This window comes from Pleurodeles waltl, chromosome 2_2 (assembly GCF_031143425.1).
Source record: "Pleurodeles waltl isolate 20211129_DDA chromosome 2_2, aPleWal1.hap1.20221129, whole genome shotgun sequence".
NCBI classification, from domain to species: Eukaryota; Metazoa; Chordata; class Amphibia; order Caudata; family Salamandridae; genus Pleurodeles; species Pleurodeles waltl.
The window spans coordinates 765429985-765453673 of record NC_090439.1 but is presented as its reverse complement, the minus strand read 5'-3'; the positions used below and the strand labels follow the sequence as shown (position 1 = coordinate 765453673).

Below are 23689 nucleotides of genomic sequence, written 5' to 3'. Positions count from 1 at the left end.
GACCCAGGAACAGACTCAGGCACCAAATACGTCAAGAAAATGCCAACTTTCTAAAAGTGGCATTTTCAAAATTAGAACTTAAAATCCGAGTTTACCCTTAAAGAGGTTTTTTAATTACAATTTCTCCAATACCAAACTTGAAATGTTTAGCTATTCCCAATAAAAAGTTAGTACTTATTAAATGTAATAAAACAACTCAATTTTATCCTATGTGACACGTAGGCCTTGCAGCAGTGAAAAACAAATTTAAGTGCTTTTCACTACTAGGACTGTAAACGTTAACAGTACATGTCCAAACTTTTAAATACACTGGACCCTGCCTTATGGGAAGTTTAGGGCCTACCCTAGGGTTGATGTATATGTATTAAAAAGGGAGGCTTAGGACTTGAAAAAGGTTTATTTTGCCAGGAAGAAATGTTAGATTGAAAATGCATAAACAGGCTGCAAGGGCTGGCCTGGAGACAGGCTTAAAAGGCTACTTAGGTGGGTGTCACAATCAGTGCTATAGGTCCATTATTAGCATTTAATTTACAGGGCCTTGGTACATGTAGTACTACTTTTCTAAGGACTTACAAGTAAATTAAATGTGCTGGTTTGGTGTAAGCAATTTCTACCATGTTTCAAGGAGAGATCACACACACACTTTAGGACTGGTTAGCAGTTTTGAAGTGCACATGATTCTAAATGCCAACAAAAATGTATTCAGAAAACAGGAGGGTGAAGGCAAAATGTCTGGGGATGACCCTGCAGAAAGGGTTAAGTCTAACACCCACTATTCCAACACACTTTTTTTTATTTCCCACAAGCTGCCTTTTGATGGATACTTTGTTACATGAACTATGTGCTACCTTTTTGTTCAGGATCCCAGAGGGCCCAGCACCCTGAACCTACTCTGGACAGCTCTGTCCATTTAGGATTATCATTTAGAAATATGATGTGTTTGCACTACCTCTGTCCCCAAACAATAGGTTCAGTGTCCTCTAAAGATGGAAAACCCCAACCCTCATCAGACACTATGCAGCTCACCATTTTAATGGTTTTAATTTTTTGAGTATCAGATGCCATATGCTTGTTCCTTTCTGCTGAATAAGAAGTCAAAGAGGGACACATTTCTTGTGTGAGACCGTGGTACAGAAATCAATTCTGTGATACTGTCTTAGCGCCTTATTACGAATGGGTTTGTTAATTCTGACACATGAATGAACGTCTGTTTACGCATGGGTCAGAATTATGAGCTGGGGGGTATTTAACACATCCAAATCTGCTGAAAACCCGCTGAAGTTTAACAGGGGAAAGCATCAAGTATTTAGGTAGTATGCGTATTTTGGTGCATTAAACACCATAATACCCATTATGGTCCCCACAACTTGTAATAGGTGTTATCTTGCGCAGCTGATAAATTACGTACCCTGTGGTATCGTTATTTATCAGGTACAATAGATAACACCTACACTCGGAATCAGAGCAATAGAGTTTTGTTTGTATATCACTTGTTTCGGTGGTGAAGTTGACAGACTGGTTGCATGTTTTTCAGAATCAAGCAGGGAACAGGATTTGTTTGCGATTGATATGACCCCGAATAATGCAAAGAGGAACAGAAAATATCTCTCAAAGAGCACAGGTACACTACAGATAACTTTGCTGTGGTCTGTGCAAGTGGCACACTTTTTCCAACATCTAAATTCTATTGTTTGTTTGGATTTTGAAGCAGTCCAGCCAAATGGCCCACTTTGGTGGCATCTCTGCAAGTTCACCTCACAGATACCACCACTTTCACTCATAAGGAATCTCCTTCCACCACGTTCTGTTTTAGTGCTGAAACGTATATGGAAATCAATAGCAAATATCCCCACGTTTATGGGACTTGACTTCTTTTGATTATCCAGATATTTTTTATTTATTTTTTAAACACCTTAAAACCCACATACTGAACTGGAAATACCCAGAAAACAGACATATAGAGATGAGCCTGAATTGCTGTAATCACATATTTTTGGTAAAGTGTCGAAGGATGAATTTCTGTTTTCCATCCCATTAATGGCACTTCTCGTTTGGATGGCTCTTTCTTCCTTTATATTCGAAGATAATGGTAGGACATTCCAGAGGTTACCCAGCGGATCCCCTGGTGGAAGGAGGGATAGACAATGGAATCAGAAAAAGAAGCACTCGAGAAGCACTTCCCAAAAAGGAAAAGACATAGGAATGAGCCAGGTGGAAGGTGCTTCATTGTAAACAGAAAAGTTATAAATTAATATATATTTGCTGGGAGACCACAACGAAGTCGTACGCATTTGAACATTTAAAAGCTGTAATATTATTGCCCCTGGCTTGATTCATTATTTCCATCTATAACAATCAAAACCCACCATAATTCGAACAATGAAATACACAGAAATGACCTGCTCGCCCTGCAAATCCTCAGCTAGAGTGCCTGCTTTGTTTTCCCTCCATTGTGTCCAGCAGACACTTAACCATGTCCCACTAAGCTCCACGCTCAGTGAAATATGGGCACACCCTTAGTGGTGCACAGCAAGTTGCATACACACCCAGACACTCCGAGGAGGTTCTCCACTTCTTCTACCACGCCTATCAGTTCCTAATAGAGCATACTGTAGTCTTTCGAAGGGACGCCTCTGGAAGCTGAGAAGCTGAACACACATCAAGATACGGTGAGACAGGCAGATGGAGATATATGGGCTTTGGAGATCATAACAAGGAATGGTGCCAAACAATTAATAACTGGACCCAATGCGCTGCTGCTTCTGGCCAATGACTGGGACGGGTGGAAACTATAACCTGAGTCTATGTGCCTGTCCCATTGTATAAAGACATTTTTCAAGGGGCCACAATAAGTGTTGAGGAGCAGTACACATTGCCAGAAGCCCTTTTCCCACAGCGTCTTCTATGTATGCAGACCTGACAAACAAGAAACGAGCAAGTCCTAGTCTTTGTGAAACAACACTTAACTAGTCATGACATTGTCTATAGTATAGTATTCTGACAGGAAAGGAAGCTCAAAGGACTCCATCTGGGTTCGAGCTCAATTTGTGTGCAATAGTAGCTGGAGCTGCTTTCTTGGATCAGGTGATACAGTTTCAGGGCCGCACGGAACTTTTGTAGGGAAAATCATGTCACAATTCATAGGTCCACAGTGTACAACAAAGTCATGGGCTAGCACCATAGACCCCCTCTCCAATCCATCTCGGACGACACATGGAAGCTGAGGCCAGAGGAAGGTGAGAACATGAGTAGAAACATATTGGGACGATCACTTAAAAACTGCCCATCCTCAAAAATACATTTGCCATGTTTGTATAGTGCCTCCAGCCATTAATATGGCAGCGTAGCCTTTTCTTGAATTTATACACCCTTGTTCTATAGCGTTGTGTTTCCATTTGTCACTTCTGCTTGGTTTTGTGGGGGTAGTAGACAAATGCATGCTAAAATTCTAGTTTACTAATGGTTTGTGTTGTGTGGAATGAGATGAAAATGTGTTTGGGTCAGATAAATATTACAGCGTTTGTGTATGTCTAATGTGCCAAACGATTTCCCAGTTTTTCCTGTAGCTGGTTGGTTAGTTGTCTATTGCCTAGTTAGAGACATTTGGGGGCAGAGTTATCAAAAAGTCAAAAAGTCATGCAAGCAATGCAACACAGCAAGACATCTTGCGGTGCTGTGTTGCATGACAGGAAGAGAGCAGAAATGCGAAATATCTGCTAAGATATGACACATTCCTGCTCTCTCCCTGCTGCCTAGCACCAAAGCAGGCACCCTTGCCCCATGGTACAAGGGTGTCTATGTTACAGGCAGACTTGTTTTTGTGCAGGAAGGTGTATCTTCCTGCAAAAGTACATTAATCTGAGGCATTTTCCTCTTTCTATGTGTCCTGTAGAATGCAGCACACATAGAAAGAGGAAATAACGAGGAGATATAAAGACATTTCTCCTCGTTACACCTCTGTTGGGAAGACATACCATTTTGACCCAATCCCAAATTTACTAATCTTATTAAATCTGGGATTGCACCAAAATCTAGAGGTGGATACATGGGAATACCATGCTCCACCCCTGGAACACCTCCCTAGTGCAAAACAACACAAAACAGTGATTTGTGCTACCTTGGGTTATTCTGGATTTACTAAACCAACCACAGCCAGGCAAGGGGAGTTTGCAAATCTTTTAAAATCCTACTAAAGGGCTTGTGTTACCTTGAATCATCTTGTGTGATGCAAGAGCAATGCAAACCCTTTGTAAATCAAGCCCTAGGTTTCTAGACAGGAATTAGTAGCCAGGCACTTAGATATAATGTAATGTTGTGCAGGTGGGGGGGGGGGGGAGGGGTTTGTTTAAAATATTTTACATGAATGGATTTCACACACATGTTGGTGTGGCGAGGGAAGAGCACTGTTGAGTTGTCTGTACTTCGCCAGCCATTTTGCTTTGGTGCCATGCTATGTAAAATCAGGGTTCTGTATAGCAAGTGTTAAAAAGGTCATTATGGTGGCATTGTAAAAGCGTTGTGTAGTGGGTAATGCTGGGTCATAAGTGCTTTTGGTTGTCATTATGAACAGTTATGCCATACCAGCGGTGTGTTTGGTGCATATGCAAGGTATATCAATTTATATTGATTGGGGCATTGTGTAGTCTATTTCAGAATTTCTTTATTATTTTATTTATAGAGCTTAAAATGTATTGATAGAGCTTAAAATTTAGTGATGTCCCTCATGTCACAAACGTCATCAGAGTGTGCAGTTTAAGTTTAATGATAGACAAATTATTAAATGTAAAGGTTGCACTGACACCCAATTTTAATGTGCATTTTCTGCAGTTTAGAGCTCAAATTAAGTGGTGTTTGGAGAGATAGCATTGATGTTAAAGTATAATTTAGGCTTTTGACTATCTGTGCATATGGAAACAATATTCAATGTGTAATGTTTTATGAATGATTAATGAGTTAAAAAATATGTGCAAAAATGAGAGAAGTGAAATTCTCTGTTGTACTTAAAAAAATACAGTGACAAAGCTTTTTCATTTGAAATGAAATGTATTAATGAAATATTATTAATGCCGAACTCGTAATTTTGCATATTATATGTGTATTACTAAAAAGTATTAATGAAATGCATTATTATCGTTCTCCTGTGTTAGCATGAGTGAAGCCTGTTAGAGCTTGCAATTTGTGATTGTGCTAGAAAAGCTGATTCCTTTCCTAATGTGAACTGTCTTTTAGGTTATGCTCTCACGAGAAGCTTAGCAAGTTAGTAATAGGCCCTATTGTTTAAAGCTTAGAGAGAATGTAGCTGTGTCTTTGACATAAGAACATTGTGGAACATGAACTGGTATTGTATACAATTGTTTCAAACATGCATGGACTCACACAATTGGAAGATGTTCCCATGACAGACCTGGGAAAGAACTGGACTATTGCAATTTGGTGTCTGGTGATCGATTGCCATTGGATGATGCCCCTTCAACGTGCCATGAACTGATGTCGTTGATGAATCAGAATGCTCTGTGAATTCTTAGGTATTGAAGGACATTTGAACTTTGAGCAGTCCCTGACAGACCTTTGGTCAGTCTATAGAGATCTCAGATGCTTTCTTGATGCATGCTGATCCTGAAGCTTTGCTGATGAAGAATTTTTGAACGCTGTATCCCTTGGAGAGGCATCTGCCTCTCTGTCGTTGCTCTTTGAAATGCCCCAATAGACTTAGAAATCCTTTATTTTCCTTCAGAAGGCTCTTGATCGAGCTTCTGACATGCTGATGCTTCTTTTTCCTATTTTTGTTCATCTTAGTCAGTGACCTGCAGTTCGAGATTATCTTTTTCTAAATTAGTTTTGTCCTTTTTGTGCTTTTTGTCATTTGCCTGCATGTGTTTCTCCCCACAGATGTATTTCCCTGATGGGGTTAGTTGTAGGGTTGACCTGTGCCCAGCCAAAGATTATTGACTCAGCTAATTTGAATAGACTGATTATTGATAATGCTGAGCGACGTATTATTTCTATAACCCAGATATTTTTGTTGATGATATGCCTTATCCTTCCTGAATGCTTAGTTTTATTAATGTTAGTTTGCCTAAACTTGTTTTGTTGCTTTAGGCATCCTTTATTAATTATGTATCTTTATAAATTGGTTTTGCGCATTGTCTTCATGACTTTGAGCTTGTTTTTGTAATGAATCCCTTAACTTCACTCCTGATTGGGGTTTTCTTCTGTGTTCACTTGGTCATGGTGTTAAATTATCTGGGCATGTATTGAAATGTGTGAAGGGTTCTACCTTATTCAATTTAAGGGTCAAGAGGTCCTTCGAACTCGATGAGCATTTGATTCCTGGAAAGGATGAAATAGTATAATAGAAACAGCTAACTTTTTTCCCAGACCTGTGCCAAATTGAATGTACGTGGGTTATTACATTAAGTAAGATCAGTTGGTAGTTCAGTTGTCCTTTGATTGGGAAGCAAAGCTAAGCAAATATCAAAGACCAGGGAGGCCTTTAGGAACATCAGTATATAGTTCATAACGCATAAAAGAAAATTATAACTAACACAACAGGTTTTTAGAAACAGCAGTACAGCAATAAATGCTAGTGAGTTATCTATCTACCAAGAGTGCAGTGTGTTATGTAGTTCTGTAAGAGGCTATCCCCACAATCATAGGTCGGAGGACTCGTAAAGAAATAATTTAGTTCGATCAAAATATTACGTAGGTTTACCCTCAATTGCAAGTTTTCAAAAAACCCTTCTCCTTATGTGAGTTTGTAATATTTCTGCGTGTATCCTATTGCCATGAGCTGTAGCAGAGCAGTTGATGGACATTTGCATCCTTCTTACAGAGTGGGAAAATGGAGTAGTGCTTAATTTGAGCTGGTAAGGGCCGCCAGCATTTATATTTAAGGACCAGATATTATTTATCTGATGTAGACATTTACAGAGAACAAGAGGGGGAAAAACAAAGCAGAAAAATGGAGGTAGAGGATGATAATAAAAATGGCATTAAGGGAGAAAGCAGCAACCTGCAAGAGTGATTCAAAGGGCCAAGGAGTGTCTGGTAGTGGAATAAAGTGGCATGGGATGGATTCAAGACTATGCAGCCTTGATAATTTTTTTGCAGTTGTATTTAGTGCAAACTTGACCTGAAGGTAATGGAGTGCTTTACAAGTGTACCAGTTACATGAAACAAGGATACATTATTTTTTGTAGTCGGAGGAGATAAGTGATTTGCCCAGAATAACAGGATTTTGAGCAGATGCCTAGACTCCAACCTGGTTCCCCAGTTCCAAAGTTGGCAGCTTTGCCCTTTATGCCACATCCTCTCCCCTCCTACCCTATTAGGTAGCAGAGGTGCTTACTTTTAATAGAACAACATGCTTTAGAGCAGAGCTGTGAGTAACCTCTCTCATTATATTACACATTAAGAACTGAACTGGAGTTCTTAGCATACTGGGAATGATGTAATATTGACCAGAGATCTTTATTGACTTGGCATGAAAAATATATCCTTGCTGACTGGGTCTGAACAAGTTTTTAATGTTGCAGATCCAGAGACTGAAAGGAAGGATGGAAAATGTCTAGGAGCAAATAGGCTGCAGGCGATTCAAGTGAAGCAAAAGATAACAGGAGAAGGGTATGGGGTGGGAGAGGAGGAGAAGCTGACAGGCAGTGGGTGAAGTCTTGAATGGAAGGGTGGTAGCAGGAAGCAGACATGGCAGACTGCAAGGGTCTAACACATGGCGGGGGTAAAGACATGAAGAGGATGCCACTATCCTGCTCTCCTGCTTCCAAGCCAGTCCACTCTGACCCCTTCTGTCCAACACCTAGTATAACCTCTTCACCCTCAACTCCAGGCTAAAGAGTGTGAAAGTTTCACTTTTACCACCAGTCTGGATGCAACCCTTACTCTGGTTAGCAAGCTATTGGTTACAGGAATCATTACAGTACCGAGAGGCTGTTGTTGTTTCACAAAATTATCTTGCACCCCAAAGTTTTAAAATGAATAGGTCTTTAACTGGCAGTAGAGTTTGAAATGTGTCACCCACATATCCACAAAAAGGATAACAATACGAAAGAAACAACATCTTTCAGAAGTCGATCGTCTGAACATTGATGTGAATCTCTTACAAATAGTTTAACTCGAGCCACTATACCTCTAGCAGTGGGTGTGAGGTATATAAAAAGATATGAGATGCATATCGTTTTCTCATTATAAACTATTTTTTCTCATGTTCATTGCAATTTAAGCTTTAAATAACCACGGTGGCCCTCTTCGCAAGTTTGTAACCCTCAATGTGGTTAGTTACCTCTGTTTGTAGGAATAGCTGTGCATCACTGCACGTTTGGAATCCTGTCATATATCTATAACTAAACATACACAAACATGAATATCAATATGTGCAGAAGCACACATGCTTACATGCTCCAAATATACCTAGTAAAACAGTAAACGTGCGTAGGAATCTTAAAATACTTTGGTGTACCCTAATATTAAAAGTTAGTTATCACAAAAATTAATGGGAAAGCGGAACACTCTTCGGAGTAAATGGGAGATGAACCTATTTATTAAGGTCTAATCCGTTGATATCGAGGTTACTCATACAAAAAGAAATAAAAAACAGATAAAAGTAAAGCATGGAATTAAAAGAACCTGTATCAGCAACCCAGATGCACCTAAAGAGGTTGTATTACTTTATATCCATTTGGTGTCCACTGCACCATAGTGTACACGGCAACCATTTACTCCTTCATTGGTTAATATATATTGAGAACAGTGAGCTTTAGATATCCAGGTAAGTCAGTGCTTCCTAAACCTTTTAGAACAATGACCCAAATCGGTTGCTTGAGTTCGGTAATCTCTTTTGCCCAGTAAGATCCAATTTTAAGACTGACAAACGTTTGCAATCCACCGAGCTTTAATGGACATAAACCAGGAGTGTTTTTTTTACTGGAATAATGTCAGTTGTTTGTAAACATCACAACCTTGAAGACACCCTTTGATTGTGGCCAAGATATTGATCTGGTGGGAGTCTGGAGCTAAAACACTTTGCAGAGCTGCCTGCTGGCCTATGGCATCTTTCACTAAATTCACAAGGCTTCTGAAAAATCTTGGGCCCAGATTTATGAAAAGTTGCACTGCACCTAGTGAAGTACCCTTTTTCTTGCGTCCCTTAGCAGCCCCCTAATGCCACCATGTGTGCACCATATTTAAAATACGGCACACCATGGCGGTAGTCAAGGGGACTAGCATCATCATTTTGTACCCTAGTCTGGCGCTTTGCAGGACTAACATCAAAAAGTTTGACGCTAATCCTGCAAAGCACCTTGAGGCCCATTGAACACAATGGGAGCCTCTTTTTAACACCTTCACTTATCAGGTGTTAAAAAATGCTGATAAAAATGGCACAAAGGAATCTCACAGATTCCTTTGTGCCATTTTTATGCCGCCCCCCCAGTGCCTGAACGCCCATCTTGCATACATTATGCCTGGTGCAGGCATAATGTGGCACAAGGGGTTACACAATGGTGCAATACAATCATTGCACCACTTCGTAAATATGGCGCTGCGTTATTGACCTTCTATCACCACATTAGCGTAAAAAAATGGAGCTATTGTGGCGTTGGAATGGTGCTAGGCCACCATAAATCCGGGCCTTGGTGTTTATACTATTGATTTTACAATTAATTTTCTGTGTTTCATGGATTTATGTTAGTGTAACTTCTTCAGACATACATTCAAACACATATAAGATACACATTTATGATCATTTTCAAGTTATTTTAAACAACCATACAACACTTTGTGAATTTGCAAACTTTGTGAATTGCTGGGGTCTGTTAAACGTTTAACATTTACAAAGGATTAGCTCTTACCACAAGTGTCATGATTGGATCTTTGTGAGCAATGGCTACAGAATAAGAGGAGGTTGAATTAGAGGAGGTAATAATCCGGAGAATGTATACCTATCCCTTATCATCTATTTGACTACTAGGGTATTTCTATTATGTCAGGTCAAAATACTGCTGGTGGTCAGAGCAAACCCGCTGTGTACAATGGAGGCATGTTGCAACTTGCTTGGACTTAAGGCTGCTGATGCAGCAGGGCTGTTCACTCAGTATGTCAACATTGGCCCTCCATATCAATATGATCCATTTTTGTATACTGATGTGCCTTTGACTTACATTGAACACTTAATGTTGTTTCAGTAAAGCTCTCATATGAAGTACAAAGGGTATGTTTAGGTCAAATCAAACTGTCAGGGTAGACCTGGCCAGTGTCTGCTACATATGCCCAACACCCGGAATGAGGACACCTCCCCATAACCAAAACTAGAAAAATGCTTACTGAGAACATTAGCAAAAAGAACAGATGATGGACGGAATGCTGAACAATGCAAACATTCACCCCTGGTCACAAAGAAATAGGTTCAATCCATCATTTTAAGTCCACCAACCCACCCCAGTTTGGATCCAGCCATATGCAAATCAGTCTTGACCCTGTTACCCACGGGAACAGTCCAGCCCGAACTGCCAGACCAGGTCCTCTGTGGACCAGAATCAAGCATCCTGTCACCGGTTTCATGATACCACCCCTCATCAGCCAGGCTAGCTTGTTGCCAGTGGCATAGTGAGCACAGGACCTATGTCTGGGCATACAATTGCCACTTAAGGCAACAAAAGCAAAAAGATCAGATGATGGATGGAATGCTGAACAATGCAAACATTCACCCCTAGTCACAAGGATCTGGGTTTAATCCATAATTTGTTTGCCCACCATGCCACACCAGTTTGGACCCAGACATAATCAAATCAGTCTTTACCCTGTTCCCCATGGGAACAGTCCAGCACGAAGTGCCAGGCCAGGTCCTCCTTGGACCGGAATCAACCATCTTTTGACCGTTTCAGAGTATCACCTCTCATTAGCCAGGCTAGCTTGAATCCTGTGGCACAGTGAGCACGAGACCCACAACTGGGTATACCGTTCCTACTCAGGGCAACAAAAGCAAAAAGACCAGATGATGGATGGAATGCTGAACAATGCAAACATTCACACCCCAGTCACAGTCTTCATGCTGCTGAGAACCTTATAATGTAAAGACAGTTGAAACAGTATATACTGCTACATGATAGTTCTGAGATGGTAGGAGTGGTGAAAAATACCTACACAGGTTATTAAGTCACAGGCAATAAATTCTGTAATAGAGTGCTGCTTAATCAAATGGAATGAAACACCATTTGATTAGTGAGGAAGACCTATCAATTGGAAGTAATTTTTCTTCATACTGCTAAACAGAATAAACACTTAGGCGTTCATTCTGACCATCAAAAGACCGCGGAGGCCATTCTGGCTTTCCCGCTGGGCCGGCGGGCGCCCGCCAAAGGAGCGCCCGCCGGCCCAGCGGGAAAGGCCCTGCAACATAGAAGCCGGCTCCGAATGGAGCCGGCGGTGTTGCAGGGGTGCGACGGGTGCAGTTGCACCCGTCGCGATTTTCACTGTCTGCTAAGCAGACAGTGAAAATCATGCTGGGGCCCTGTTACGGGGCACCTGCACTGCCCATGCCAGTGGCATGGGCAGTGCTGGGGCCCCCAGGGGCCCCACGACACCCGTTCCCGCCATCCTGTTCCTGGCGGTAAAAACCGCCAGAAACAGGGTGGCGGGAAGGGGGTCGGAATCTCCATGGCGGCGCTGCTTGCAGCGCCACCATGGAGATTCAGCCGAGACAGGGTTTCCCGCCGGATCCCCTTTTCTGACCGCGGGGGAATGGTCAGGGAAGCACCGCCAGCCTGTTGGCGGTGCTTCCGTGGTCCTCCACCCTGGCGGTCGATGACCGCCAGGGTTGGAATGACCCCCTTAATAATTAGTCTTTAAAAAATGGGAATAGTACGTACTGTGTACAGTGTTAGTCAAAGGAAAGTGTATTTGCTACCCTACCCATAATTACACATTGCATGAATTAAATTGCAGTATTGCCAGAAATAGTGAAGCAGATAAAGAAAGAACAGGAATATCACCTGCAGTACATTTAGGGATGAAGGTTACAGGTGCTATAGACAAGTAACTGAGTTAGGCCTTGATAATACTAAAAATAATGTAGCATTAAAAGGTACCCTGCTACTCCTGAAGTTTAGAAAGTGGTGTGGTTACCACAAAAATGATCTCAAGACTAAGGTGGTCATTCTGACCCTGGCGGTCTTTGACCGCCAGGGCGGAGGACCGCGGGAGCACCGCCGACAGGCCGGCGGTGCTCCAATGGGGATTCCGACCGCGGCGGTAAAGCCGCGGTCGGACCGGCACCACTGGCGGGGTCCCGCCAGTGTACCGCGGCCCCATTGAATCCTCCGCGGCGGCGCAGCTTGCTGCACCGCCGCGGGGATTCCGACCCCCCCTACCGCCATCCAGATCCCGGCGGTCGGACCGCCGAGATCCGGATGGCGGTAGGGGGGGTCGCGGGGCCCCTGGGGGCCCCTGCAGTGCCCATGCCACTGGCATGGGCATTGCAGGGGCCCCCGTAAGAGGGCCCCTACATGTATTTCACTGTCTGCTGCGCAGACAGTGAAATACGCGACGGGTGCAACTGCACCCGTCGCACAGCTTCCACTCCGCCGGCTCGATTCCGAGCCGGCTTCATCGTGGAAGCCTCTTTCCCGCTGGGCTGGCTGGCGGTCTGAAGGCGACCGCCCGCCAGCCCAGCGGGAAAGTCAGAATTACCGCCGCGGTCTTTCGACCGCGGAACGGTAACCTGACGGCGGGACTTTGGCGGGCGGCCTCCGCCGCCCGCCAAGGTCAGAATGAGGGCCTATATCTCCATGGAGAGAGACACCTTAGGGTTGAGACCACAAAGACCTAACTAAAAACCAGGGTGAAGAATGAAGCAATACCGAGTGGAAAGCACAAGGTTCCAGAGTGGATTTAAAAGGAAGCCACAATTTTATCATATATATGAAGAACAGTGAGTATATAACATAAGAGGTAGGAGAGATATAAGAGCTCCAGAGAGGTCAGTCCTCTCATGAGCGCTATTCTTATTCTTCACAGGTTCAAGGAGTTAAGGCAAAATTAATAAAAGGATAAACTTATCAGAAGGGAGTGGGGGCAGTCAAAAGCCAGAACACTCAAAGTCATGCTTTCAGAAGAAATGATTATCTGAAGCAAGGAAACATAGTTAGCTGCCTCAGAGAAAGAGAGTTCTATTGAGGAGCAGAACATAGGCAGTGGCTGTAGACGACAGTGCAGAGGAAACAACGATGGCTTGGCTTAAGCCCCACCTGATCATGGAGTGAAGGAGATTAGTGACTACGTACAAATAGAAACACCTGATGAGCCTTTAAGAGAACCGGTTTTCACTTATGAAGTTTAAATGTGGATTGAAGGAAAAAATGAATCAACAATCATATGGATTTTCTGAGCTCACTTGACTGAATCCTAGCAGAAGATACCCTCCACAAGTCATAATAGAAGGTCTATTAGGACAATAACTTTTATTACTACCTATTCAGGAGGGAGTTATAACGGGAACATTTTATTAACTAGTGCTCAGCTGCTTAAGGACTAGTATGCCACAAAGAGAGTGCTGCTTCTGCTTTACCTAAAAACCAAGCGGGTGCAATATTATATGTGGCTCACTGGAGAGATGAATCAGAAGTTCTAAAACAATAACAAATGAAGACAGAGGCGCAAAAAGACCTTAAATGAATTATAAGTGAATTAAAGTACAAGGACATAGTAGTTGTGTTCCCATCGACAATGAACTCTCCTGTTTACCCGATTTTGAAGCCAGGTAAATCTTGGAGAATCGTATTGGATTATCACAATTTAAAGTAATAAGTTAATAATGCAATTAACACTCAAAAATACAAAACCACTTTAGACGTGACAAACTGTTTTGTTTTGCAGAACGTTAACCATCAGAATAATATTATTTGACTTCTCTTACGTTGAGTTTGGTTTTACGTTACTCCCACAAGGGTATGAAAATAGCCCTAGAGTAGCCTCTGCAAGAATAATCGAGTTACTGCAGCCTGACTGTCTAAAGCCAGAGCACTAACCTGTTTTCACCATGTGATCTTGTTAGAGTAAGATGAATTCAGCCAGTGCTTAATTTGTAAATTAGGAGGTGCCGGTGCTCAAAGCCCTTCTCTTAAACACGAGGCTGCTGTAATTAAATCTGCCAGCACTGAACACTGAGGCAGCATAATCTTGAAGCCATCTCGGGCCTCTTCAATCCATTTATGGCCACCCCTGCCCCTTCAGCTCATCCTGCAACTTTCTACGTGTCCTTTGCTCGCAGCAAATGTTTGAGGCATAAGAATAAGCCCCGGCCCTCACAAATAAGTGCCGGTGCTCAACACCGGAAACAACAAGCACAAATTAAGCACTGGAATTCACAGATGCTGGCTCCCAAATCTCCCATGAAGCTGCCGTTACTCTTACAGACACTTTGATTTAAGTCAGTTCTGCAGGTGAAAGAATTGGATGATGAGAGAAAGGGGGTGTCAGAGAGAGAGAGAAATAGAGAGGTCTTCCGTGGTGACCCCCTTTCAACTGCCAGTCTGGGTGTTTTGCTGAAGTTCCCTTTTGTCCTTGGAGATCATGTCTTTTGAACCTCTTCTTGTATACATGGATTTCCAGCTGTGCATGAAAGGTTTATATAGCAATGGTTGTGTATGCAATGAGAATGTATCTAACCCTACTCTGGCTCCAGTAGATACTACTGGCCTTATCTCAACATTCACTCTTTTCCATTTAAATGACTTCTATTTTAACCCTAGGTCGTCTGGTGTCTTCTAGACCTTTGTTCCTAAAGGAGCATACATTGTGAATAACCTTTTTTACTACCCATCACAACACTCCCCTTAACTCCAGTTTTGCCACAATACCTGTTTGTCCACTCTGTCACTTCTTAACCTGTCATTTCATTAGAAATGTGTGTCATTCCTTCCAAACGTTTACATTTAAGAGAACCAGCGCATGGCGTAGGTACTCAAGCAACCACTTTTTCCTCACATGTTGAAGAAATAACAAAAGGGAAACTTTGTGGCCAAGAATATAGTTGTGATCTACCTTGTCTCTCAGTCTACTCCTATGTTCATTTTCTAATCAAGATTCTCTTTTCTTCCCTCTAGGATTGTGCTTGTCGATTATGGGAGTCCATCCTGGGTTGTTTAACCCCAGGACGGTAAGTATCTTTCTCCTACTGCACAGCATATTTTCGTAGAACAGGCATCTGTTGGTGATTGTTCTTTTTTCTTGTCTTGTCAGGTAGAAGGCATAAACCAGCTGTTATCAGGAGATCCGGGTGTCATGGAGAACTAGACCATTGACCAGGATACAGAAGATTACAAGCGCGATGCCAGGATTTAAGAAGATGCTTCATTCAGGAGAATGGAGGAAATAGCGAGCAATGAGTCAGAGTTGGGGTGTGGTTTTTATAGCCAGCTGACGGGCCCCTGCCAAACTATGCTGTGTTTCTGCGAACCTCTTGGGCACTCATGACACTGACCGAGTGTAGTTTCCTCTATCAATGACATAAACATAAAAGATGATTTGGAAAACATTTACAAAATGTGGACAACATAGTTAAAGAGATAGGAGCTGTACACTATAATTGGACGCTCAGAAAGTTCAAAATATGCTTTTTGAATGTTATATTGCTAAGGTTCAAGCTTTCTAGTGAAGAAAAGGGACTCACTACTAGTTTCTTATAAACATTTGGAATGTTGACCTTCCAATTCGCTCAGGGAACTACAAGCATGTATGGGATTCCTGAATTTTGGTAGAACATATTTGTTACATTGTGCTGAGAGACAGAAAGAGACCCTTAACTCAGTTGATCACACCTGTGTTTTCCAGAAAAGACTGGCAGTACAACTCAAACACACATAAACAGAGGCTTCCAGAGAGACATGCTTATAACAGCGCATTACGAACAGAAAATAACACATTTAATATGGTGGTCAGAGTAGTATCTAGGCAATCTAGATACATTTATATGTTATGCAATGAAGTACAAACCATACAGATGGCATATGATTCATACCTAAATACCTTTGCGCTGATTGAGAAAATGCTCGCCGCTGTAAGGCTGCATTTATCTTAGTGCGACCCAAAGCCCAAGAAAATAAACTATTGTAACACTATTACCTTCCTTACACTATGCTTCTAAAGCATCTAACAATCATGCACATTACATGTTTATTTAGTGCAATGGGCCAAAAGTCAGTCCAATACTGATGTGCAATGTGATCATGATTCTACATTAAAAACAATAGTTCCTACAGTATTGAGGGGTAATACCTGAAGCACCATGCTGAGTCACCCACAGGCATGAAATAGCACTATCTCACAGCTTGTGAGGAGTGCAAGGCAAATTTAATGGTTCAGAATTGAAATGTTAACCCTTTGGGTGACTCAACCACACAACTTGGAGAAAGAACTACAATGTGTGCAAGGATGTAATTATAGAGTGTGATTCTTCCTGAGGTTGTATCATGGTAAACCTCACCCTGATGCCTCCTCTGCAGCGGAAGCGTGTGCTGGTAGTCTCGAGCTTGGGCAAGGGTCATGAGGCATCTCCGCAGCTGGAAGCTGTGGATTGGTCAGTTCAAGCTCCTCACCTGTCTCATCTAACTGCACTTGAATCCTTTCACATACAGCAGGATCCATATCACACCGAGTGTCCTTTCAGGTGCTGCATGGAACCTCTTGAAATACAAAACATTTCTAGTGACAGTTTCCTGACCCCATGTAGCCGACACCAACACCCCTTTGATGTTTATGACTTGCCATGGTGAGCACTCAAAAGGCAACTGGAATCTGCTTCAAGGATGATGGTCTTGTCGTTGACTTGGATGTTTTGGACTGCAGCTCGCCTGTGTTGCACATGTTTTGGTTTTGGGTTTGTCTCCAGGATGGAGATAGGCTGGGCTGAACAGGGATCTTCTTCCATCAATAATGGTGTAGTATCAGGTCTTCCAATCTCTTCCCAAAACATGGCGATGCTGGGTGCTACTCCAATGGCTGTTTCAACATTTTGCTATTCTGCTTGAGCAACGCGGACCACCTTGCTGATAGTTTACATGAACCGCTCACCTTCCCATTGTCCTGAGGCCAGCACGGAGTGATTTTGTGATGTTTTGTGCTCCTTGACAGCAAATACCTGGCAAAGTCCTGACCACTGAAGGGGGGTATTGCCTATGTGTATTTTCCTAATTAGGTCGTGGGTGGCCATGACCTTTTTGTGCTTTGGTATTGTTTCTTTTGCTAATGTGGATTGCATGATTTCCACCTCTGGGTATTTGGAAAATCATCAATGATGACAAGAAGGTGTCAGCCATCCGAGAGGCTGCCAAAATCTGCACTGCATCAGTGTCACAGGGTCTCCAGGACTGTGTGGTGGGAGGTCTGGGCCGCCGGTGGCATGGCATAAGTCACACTGCTGGCCGGTGCCTTCACCTAGATCATCCAGGCTATAGAACCACACACTGCTGCCTAGCCTGTTCTTTGTTCTGATTGTCCCTTCGTGGGATCCATGGGCGAGATCTACCATCTGCTGCATCAATCGGGTTGGTGTTACCAGCCAGGATCCCCTTAGGAGATGCCCCTCTGCAGTGACTGTAAGTTCATCCCTTACATTGTTCAAGGGATTGAAATATGTACCAGGCCTCTGCTGTTTTTTGTGCAGGTCGACAATTATGTTGATCTGTTTCCCTGACCGGGTCGCAGTGATGATGGACTGGAGGCAATTGTCAGTTCTGATCACCTCTGTGGTGTCTGCCTGGGAAATGGGAAGAGGGTGAGATTGTTCCACAACCATATTAACATACTCCTCTGTATCCGTTGCTTCATGCTCTTCCAGAGGGGTGGCTGGACACATGTGCTGCATCAGATAGTCAGTAGGATTGTAGGATCCTGGTTTATAGTTCTTCTCTTGCAACTGGAGGATCCACTTCTCAATCCTAGGTGGGCGCTTCATCACAGACCCTTTGAAAAATGATAATAGTGGCTTTTGGTCGGTGTTCACCCTGAAAAGGTGGCTCTACAGGTACATGTGTAAACAACGGCACCCCAGTGGATCATGGTTGCCTCTTTTTCGATGTGAGAATACCTCTGTTTTGTAGGGGTTAGTGCCCTGCTGACATAGGTAACAGGAACCTACTCTACGCACTGTTGTTTCTTGGACAGGCAGGATTCGGGTTCCAGGAGGATTTGGTGGTAGCTCGACCTCAGGTCCATCTTTGAAAACCACTGGGAGCTGATAGCTCTCCCACAATGTCATTGACTGTCAGAGCTAAGTGTCTTTCTTGTGTTATGGTGGCATTGGGGCGGTGCTTATCTACACATATCCTCACTTTCTCCAGTTCTTTCAGCTTACTTGTGACCACAATGGGAGAGGCTCATGGGGATGGCCCCTCCACCTTTTCAATTATGGCTTCTGCTTCCAGCTTACGAAGTTTGGCCTTGACTTTTCAATTAAAGTGGAGTGCTGTTCATCTGTGGCGCAAGGCAACGGTCTGCACAAACTGGTCAATGTGGAAGTGTACCTCTTGGTTTTTTAGACAGCATGGGAGGTCGTGTCTGGATGCTGTAGCAGTTCAGTGATTGTTGCTTGGCAGGGTGGAAGATTCCCCGTTGCCGTCTTCCCTGGTGAGTTAGAGCAAAAGGAAAAAAGAGGGGGGGGCAGCCCATCTGTCAAGCTGAGGGCCGAAGATGGCAGCTGGGCAAGGGCTGGGTCTTGCGCACTTGGCTGAGGCTTGAAGATGGCAGCTGGGTGGGGGATGGATATTGCTCCTCATGGGGGACTGCATCTTCTTAGTAGCCGCAGCCTGTGTCTGTGCACTCATCTGGAGGGGATGGTAGTGGTGGCCTATGTGGCACCTGAAAAGTGTTGCAGCAACCGCATAGTGGCTGGGAAGGCAGGGCAGGGATGGGCGCAGTGCCTGCCCGGGTGAGGAGCGGGTCCTCATTGAGGAGTGAGGCAACTTGTTGGCAAGCCATCCTCATCTCCAAATTGTTGTGTTACTTGCTGGCCGTGCCAAGGTGGGGAATGACGGGCCCCCTGGGTCGTCACACAAGGCTGGGCCTGTGTGCAGGGGAGAGAAAGAACCAGGCATACACACTTGTTAATAACTGATGCAGAACTACTATTACTATATTGTTACTGTCATGTGACCTTGGGATAAACAACTTCTCCATGACATCTTGTACGCATTCGGTTGAGTACCCCTTAGCTGCCGACATTACAGTTTACTCTCCAACCACTCTGCACCTTCTTCGATGGGAGACTTTCCATAATAAATCACATTTTATTCTGTTGCAGGATTCTTAGCATACCTAGTCAATGAAGAGAGGATAAAGAAGAGCCTTCCTTGCAAAATAAATAGAAGTCTGAAGATAGTATGAAAGAATATATAAATCCACATTGGTCCTATGTCTGGCTCACATTAAGATCAATTTCACTGGTGATTTGGCTGATAATGGTGGTTTTCCTTGTGATATGGTGCATAGAGAATATGTTCCAGATGTACATAATCCAGCTTCAAAACTTGAAATAAAATGCATACTGTTATCAAGGAAGTGTCTCTAGGAAGTATAGTAGGTACCCACTGCAAGATGGTGTCCAATGGAAGGTATTGGAGTATCAGGTTCTAGGACCAGAAGAGGCTATTCACATTCCACACAATTTTTGGCATGATTTAGATTACCAGTTCTGGAGGTTGCACCTTATCTTGCATCGTGCCTAAAATGTGAAATGATGAGCTGTTACACATACTAGTCTCCTCCTCACTTCTTGAACTCCACAATAAATTGAAACCCTGGCTTTTAGGATAACCACATTAGGCCTTAAGCTTGACTTTTATCACACCTGCTCAGCACCAGGATACCATCCTGGGTGAAAGTGCAATTTACCCATCAACAAAACATGACATGACCCGATAAAAGCAATTGCACTTTATGGAGCATTGAGTTCAAATTGTTACAAAGCCAAAACAATGGCTGGAGTATATTCTGTTCATCAATCAATCAATCAATCAATCACTGCATTTGTAAAGCGCGCTACATACCCATGAGGGTCTCAAAGCGCCCCCAGGGGGGGTGCTACTGGTCGAAGAGCCAGGTCTTGAGGAGTCTTCTGAAGGCCAGCAGGTCCTGGATCTGTCGTAGGATGGTGGGGAGAGTGTTCCAGGTCTTGGCGGCGAGGTAGGAGATGGATCTGCCGCCGGCAGTGGTTTTTCGGATGCGGGGGACTGTGGCGAGGGCGAGGTTGGCTGAGCGGAGGCTTCGGGTGGGGGTGTGGAAGCTGAGTCGGTTGTTGAGGTAGGTGGGTCCAGTGTTGTGCAGTGCTTTGTGTGCGTGGATCCGGAGCTTGAAGGTGATCCTTTTGTTGATGGGAAGCCAGTGCAGGCCTCTCAGGTGGAGTGTGATGTGGCTGCGGCGGGGGACATCGAGGATGAGTCGGGCCGAGGCGTTCTGGATGCGTTGGAGTCATCTCAGGAGCTTGTTTGTAATTCCTGAGTAGAGGGCATTCCCGTAGTCGAGTCTGTTGGTGATGAGGGCCTGGGTAACGGTTTTTCTCGTGTCGAGGGGGATCCATTTGAAGATCCTGCGGAGCATACGGAGGGTGTTGAATCAGGACGCGGAGACGGCGTTGACTTGCCTGGTCATGGAGAGAGTGGAGTCGAGGATGACCCCCAGGTTGTGTGCGTGGTCTGTGGGTTCCGGGGCTGTGCCTAGTGATGTGGGCCACCAAGAGTCGTCCCAGGCTGATGGGGTAGGTCCGAGAATGAGGACCTCCGTCTTGTCTGAGTTCAGCTTCAGTCTGCTGTCCTTCATCCAGTCGGCTACGGCCTTCATTCCTCGGTGGAGGTTAGCTTTGGCGGTGTGGGGATCTTCGGTGAGGGATATGATCAGCTGGGTGTCGTCGGCGTAGGAGATGATGTTGAGGTTGTGTTGTCGTGCGACGTGGGCGAGGGGGGCCATGTAGATATTGAACAGTGTCGGGCTGAGGGAGGATCCCTGTGGGACGCCGCAGATGATCTCGGTGGTTTTGGAGCAGAAGGGTGGGAGGCAGACGCTCTGGGTTCTGCCGGAGAGGAAGGATGTGGTCCAGGCCAGGGCCTTCTCTTGGATACCGGCGTCATGAAGGCGTGCTGATAGGGTGCGGTGGCAGACCGTGTCAAAGGCCGCTGATAGGTCCAGGAGGTTGAGGGCGGCTGTTTCTCCTTTGTCCATCTGCGTCCGGATGTCGTCAGTGGCGGCGATGAGGGTGGTCTCGGTGGTGTGGTTACTGCGAAAACCGGATTGGGAAGGGTCCAGGATGTTGTTGACTTCGAGGTAGCGGGTCAGCTGTTTGTTGACAATCTTCGCGGTCACTTTTGCCGGGAAAGGGAGCAGGGAGATGGGCCGGAAGTTCTTGAGGTTCTTGGGGTCCGCCTTGGGCTTCTTCAGAAGGGTGTTGATCTCGGCGTGCTTCCAGCTTTCTGGGAAGGTTGCTGTCTCGAAGGAACAGTTGATTGTTTTCCGGAGGTGGGCGCGATGGCTGCGCTGGCTTTGTTGAAGACGTGGTGAGGGCAGAGGTCCGATGGGGATCCGGAGTGGATGGAGTTCATCGTTTTGATGGTGTCTTCGTCGCTGATGCTGGACCAGACGGTCAGGTGACTAGTGCGAGTGGTAGTCGCAGGGGTGGTGGACTCGGTGGTGGGTGCAGGGGGTCGGGGTTGAAGCTGTTGTGGATGTCGGTGATCTTGCGGTGGAAGAAGGTGGCCAGGGAGTCGCACAGGTCTTGAGATGGTGGGATGTTGTTGGTGATGGAGCTGGGGTTGGAGAGTTCTTTCACGATGCTGAAGAGCTCTTTGGTGTTGTGTGCGTTGTTGTCTAGGCGGTCCTTGAAGGCGGTCTTCTTGGCGGTCCTGATGAGTTGGTGATATCTGCGGGTGGCGCTCTTGAGGGCTGTGTGGTTGTCTCGTGTTTGGTCATGGAGCCATTTCTTCTCCACCTTCCGACAGGTGTGCTTGGAGATCCGGAGGTCCTCGGTGAACCAGGCGGCTTTCTTGTTGGTGTGGTTGGTTGTAAAGGTCTTGAGAGGGGCGAGGGTGTTGGCGCAGTCGTTGATCCACTGTGTGAGGTTGGTCGCGGCGGTGTCTGGGTCGGTAGGGTCGGTGGGTGGTCTCAGGGCGAGGGCGGTAGTCAGTTGGTCCTCGGTGACCTTGCCCCAGCAGTGGCGTGGTAGCTGTTGGGTGCGGTGGTGTGTGGTGGGTTTTCTGATGGTGAAGTGGACGCATCTGTGGTTGGGCAAGTGTGGTTCGGTGGTGTGGTTGAAGGAGATGTGGGGGCTTGCGGAGAAGATGGGGTCGAGCGTGTGTCCAGCGGCGTGAGTGGGTGTTGTTACGAGCTGTTTGAGTCCGAGGTTGGCGAGGTTGTCGATCAGGGCGGTGGAGTTGGCGTTGTTGTTGTTCTCGAGGTGGAAGTTCAGGTCCCCGAGGAGGATGTAGTCCGTGGAAGCGAGGGTGTGGGTGCTGATGAGGTTGGCTATGGTGTCACTGAACTGTGGGCGGGGTCCGGGAGGTCTGCAGATGAGTGTTCCTCTGAGGCTGGTGTTGGGGTCGGTGTGGATCTGGCAGTGCATGTGCTCGGCAGTGGTGAGGGTGTCATCGGTGTTCATTGAGATTTTGATGGAGTCTTTGTGGATGATGGCGATTCCTCCTCCCACTCCATTGGTGCGGTCTCTGCGGGAGATCTTGTAGTCCTGTGGGATGGCTATGGCGATGTCTGGTGCTGAGGTGGCGTTCAGCCAGGTCTCCGTCAGGAAGGCGACATCGGGGGCGGTGGAGTCTAGGAGGTCCCAAAGTTCGATGGCGTGCTTGCGAGCGGGTTCTCTGGCTGGTGGTGTGGAGGGTTGGATGCTGGTGAATCTGCAGTTCCGGCAGGTGAAAGGCCCCTGGGTGCGTTTCGAGGTGGCCCGGTAGCAGGGGTGGTCTCGTCTGGTGTTGAGTGCGTGGAGGGTGCTTGCGTCGTAGTGCAGTCTGGCGTTGCAGGGGTGCGGGTTCCAGGGGTTCTGGTGCTGGGTGCAGTCCAGGCGCGGACGGGCGCAGATGGGCTTCCCATAGGTGCGTCTTTGGCGCGCCAGCGGCGCGCCAGCGACGCCCGCTGCGCGCGTCCGCTGTGCGCCCGCTTCGCGGCCTCCATATGAGGGCAGAGGGAGGGAGGAGTAGCTGGGAGGTGGGAGCGGGGCGGCCAATGGGAGTGAAGGGGGTGCGGCAGCAGGGGCTCAGCAGCAAGGGAAAAACCCGGGGAAAAACCCGGGGGAAAACCCGGGGAAAAAACGGCGGGAAAAGACGGCGGGAGAGGGACAACAGAGCACAGGGGTACAGAAAGCAAAACACAGGGGCACAGAATGAAAAAACGAAGTGGCACAGAAGCCAAGCGCAGGGGTATAGAAAAAAGGGAGCGAGTAGTCAGGCGGCAAAAGCGGCAACGGAGGTTCAACCCACAGGGGGCTGCGTGGCAGATGGGGGGAGCGACCTGCCTGGTGACAATCTGGATGATTGCTTTTGTTTCCAATGTAATGTGCCTGTTTGCCTCTGTGCCCACTTTCACGATATGGGGAGGGCTCAGAGGCAAAGTGATGCCCTCATTTCCATAGGGTCACTTCCCATGCAAATGAGGGAAAGCCCTCTGAATTTATCATTGGCTTTATCTGTGT

At 45.6% G+C, this 23689-nt stretch overlaps 1 protein-coding gene across 1 annotated transcript in view; it reads left to right on the top strand.

Annotated features, from left to right (window-relative positions):
• LOC138277254 (uncharacterized) overlaps positions 1 to 16398 on the top strand; it is a 39378-nt gene extending 22980 nt beyond the window's left edge. The window contains exons 2-3 of the mRNA XM_069219219.1: positions 15114 to 15166; positions 15250 to 16398. Of these exons, the coding sequence (XP_069075320.1) occupies positions 15114 to 15166; positions 15250 to 15253 (57 nt within the window). The 3' untranslated portion in view covers positions 15254 to 16398. The remainder of the gene's footprint in view (positions 1 to 15113; positions 15167 to 15249) is intronic.
• Positions 16399 to 23689: the final 7291 nt, after the last annotated feature.